Source organism: Sinocyclocheilus grahami, unplaced genomic scaffold, assembly GCF_001515645.1.
Source record: "Sinocyclocheilus grahami isolate Dianchi unplaced genomic scaffold, SAMN03320097.WGS_v1.1 scaffold401.1, whole genome shotgun sequence".
Classification (NCBI taxonomy): Eukaryota; Metazoa; Chordata; class Actinopteri; order Cypriniformes; family Cyprinidae; genus Sinocyclocheilus; species Sinocyclocheilus grahami.
Window position 1 is genome coordinate 770,782 of NW_015505580.1, and position 3,330 is coordinate 774,111.

At 45.7% G+C, this 3,330-nt stretch overlaps 1 protein-coding gene across 3 annotated transcripts in view; it reads left to right on the plus strand.

Moving 5' to 3' along the window:
• The window catches only part of LOC107550586 (zinc finger and BTB domain-containing protein 34-like), a 16,633-nt gene extending 13,763 nt beyond the window's left edge, over window positions 1–2,870 (plus strand). For all 3 annotated transcript variants that reach the window (XM_016231888.1, XM_016231887.1, XM_016231890.1), the window contains one exon: window positions 1,001–2,870. In XM_016231888.1, coding sequence (XP_016087374.1) covers window positions 1,035–2,561 — 1,527 coding nt within the window. In that variant the 5' untranslated portion in view covers window positions 1,001–1,034 and the 3' untranslated portion in view covers window positions 2,562–2,870. The remainder of the gene's footprint in view (window positions 1–1,000) is intronic.
• The last annotated feature ends 460 nt before the right edge of the window (window positions 2,871–3,330 follow it).

Here is a 3,330-nt window from a genome sequence, read left to right on the forward strand (position 1 = left end):
AGCAGTAAATCTCCATCCAAAGGCCAGAGGGCGCTCTCACGCTGAAACTCCAAATACGCCTCGCAGAAGAAACCCAGAAAATGCTTATCGCTGCAGCTGAATAAACAGAAGATTCAACTGCTTTCATTGATTCAACGTGACTAAGAAACACACGACTACGGCAATATACGGTTTATCTGAGTTATTATTATTATTATTATAATTTTCATTAAAATAAAGTATATTTATAATGCAATGCCTTTATCACTGCTTAAATACTATGAAATATGTTGCGTGCCTTATTCTGTGTAAGAAGCCACATTATCTCACAGAAGGATTTATATCAAACACTCGACTGACGTTATGAAGTGAGTTAGGAGCAAAAATATGTTATTAATTGTGGTATTTTCACATGCTTTCAGATGGAGCAGCATTTACTTCACAGAGCCGTAGTTCACTGAGAAGCTATGCAAACAGCTGTCATTATCGCGAACGATTTCTTCAATTTCATAATCGCGTAATAAAATCGTCTCTGCGACTATTTTGCGTAACTTGTCAGTGAACTACTGCGAACTGTGAACTGTGTAGTAAATTCTGCTCCATGATGATGATTTCCTGCTGATTACAGAACCGGCATTACTATCAAAATGTGCATGACAATCGCATTCAATTAATCGTGCAGCCCTACATCAGACATGTTTTATATGATCGGGGCTGATTTGTGTGCGAGCCGATAGGTAGGTGCAAGATTCGATCTGTAAACGTCTCGCATTACAAGATAATCCACGCTGAACATTGGAACCGACCAATGTCCTCAACAAGATTTTCTCTCCAATTCTCGAAAGGGGGAATTCTGGGATTAATTTTTTGAGCCCGACTTAAGAGTGTAGAATTCTGTAGATATGGTGATAAAAAAACAGCAATTTCCATCTGTGCTTACATATACTCTACTTTTCATTTAGAGTACCTTTAATACCTATGAATGTGTTTCCTCACACATTTTAATTTTTTATTTTCTCAGGTTCTCTACAAACCAGGAGAGACGTCAGTGAGTCATGGAGGACTGTGGTAGCCTCATAGAGTTCGATGTACCTGAGTTCAGCAATACCGTCCTGAACCAGCTCAATGAGCTCCGTCTCCAGGGCAAGCTGTGCGACATCATTGTGCACATTCAGGGCCAGCCATTCCGAGCCCACAAGGCCGTCTTAGCCGCCAGTTCGCCGTACTTCCGCGATCATTCAGCACTAGGCACGATGAGTGGCCTCACCATCTCCGTAATCAAGAGCCCCGAGGTGTTTGAGCAGCTGCTCGCCTTTTGCTACACTGGCCGAATGTCATTGCGCCTACGTGATGTCATCAGCTTCCTCACGGCTGCCAGCTTCCTACAAATGCAGGCTGTGATTGACAAATGCACACAGATTCTTGAGGGTATTCACTCTAAGATCAGCGTCCCTGTGTCTGCTGGGATCGATCCAGATAACGATTGCACCACCTCAAGGGCTGGCCGCAACGGTGTGAAAGACAGAGATATCTTTGTAAACCCCACCCAGATTTCAGCACCCTACTATTCTCGTCAGAATCATTGCGGGGAGGGGCGAAGCTCAGGTAAGGGAGCGGCAGAAGAGGGTCAGTCAGACCGAGGGAGTAGCGACGGCATATCTGAGCAGGAGGTGTCCATGGAGGTTGAGTCCGAACAAGTAGACCTCATCGGCAAGGATGGACAGGTAACCGATGTCCATATCAAGCTGGAGAAAACGGACCGGCCCAACTACTCCGATAGCTCGTCGGCCGGTGATGATGGCTACCATACAGAGCTGGTGGACGGTGAACAGGTGTTGGCTGTCAGCGTGGGATCATACGGGCCTGTGCTTTCCTCTGCTGGATACACTTACTCTGCACTACCTTCCTCCTGTTTCGTCAGCCTGAGTTCCTCTAGCCCATCTCGCTCCTTGCTCAGCAGCGTCCGGGGTGGTCGTGCCCGACCAAAACGTCCCGTGCCTCTTCCAGCAGATTTGCTAACTCTGGTCAAGCCTGGTACTGCAGAAGGAGATCCACCTGCAACGGCAACTACCTTCGAGAACGATGTAAGGGAGCGGAGTTTCCGTGGACAGTGGAACCCCTGCAACGAACGCCTCATCTGCATCTACTGCGGCAAGTCCTTCAACCAAAAGGGCAGCCTGGACCGTCACATGCGTCTGCACATGGGCATCACGCCCTTCGTCTGCAAGTTCTGCGGCAAGAAGTACACCCGCAAAGACCAGCTGGAGTACCACATCCGTGGCCACACGGACAACAAACCCTTCCACTGCCAGATCTGCGGCAAATGCTTTCCCTTCCAAGGCACACTCAACCAGCATTTGCGCAAGAAGCACATGACCTCTGGCACAGAAGTTAACAATCACACTGACTTGCTGGGAGAGGCACCAGATGGCCAGAGAGCGGAGCAAGAGGATGCCTCCGAGGGCGAAGCAGCTTGCGGAGCAACTTATCCCGATGATTTGTCAACGAAAACCCCCAGCGAAGAAAGTGGCAAGTGTAGTCCGGAAGAAACCCCTGCATCCAAACCCCTGCGTGGATACTGAGAATAAAGTTTTCCATTTATTTGGTTGTTTGTCCTCCTTATCTAATAAGGAACCATAAAGGGTTACTCATTTCGTGATTAAGCCCAGCTGTTTTTAAAGAACGACAAGAAATAACCTGCCTTGCGCATTTTCTACTTGTCCATTTTTGTGGAAGTTCTACACAGGACAAAGATCGAGAGAAAGTTTTTAAGGAGTTTTTCAAAGGGAAGGAGTCCTATAATCGGGGAATTAAATAATCGGAGAGGAGGTCTCTGTAATCAAGGCCTCCTAAGAGTTTTATCAAGTTTTTTATATATATCTATATATATATATTTCCATGTTTTTCAACATATTTACAGAGTAATATAGGCATGTTGCAATAATGAATAATGTGAAAGCTCAGATGAGATGCTTGTCATATCACGCTTTTACCTGACCTGTTTTTGCACATGTGGCCTGTAGTAGGTCACTCACTCACTCACGAGGAATGGTTTATCTGCCAGTGCAAGGCTCTTTTTGTGACACATACCTCATTATACAACCTCAACATATACTCATAATGGACAGTATTTGTAGCTTGTCGTCAACTCCAGCCAGGTTTTACCTCATAGCAAAGAACCTGAACGGAGGGGAAGAAGCTTCTCTCAGTAGTCACATTTGTTTTGTTTTCATAGGGTTTGAATGAATGTTGCGGTGAAACCCCTCAACAAAACATCTCCACTCTACCCAGGCTTGATACTTCAGTGAAATATTCCTTAGTGATTGTATGAATTCTGGATTAATCTTGTTC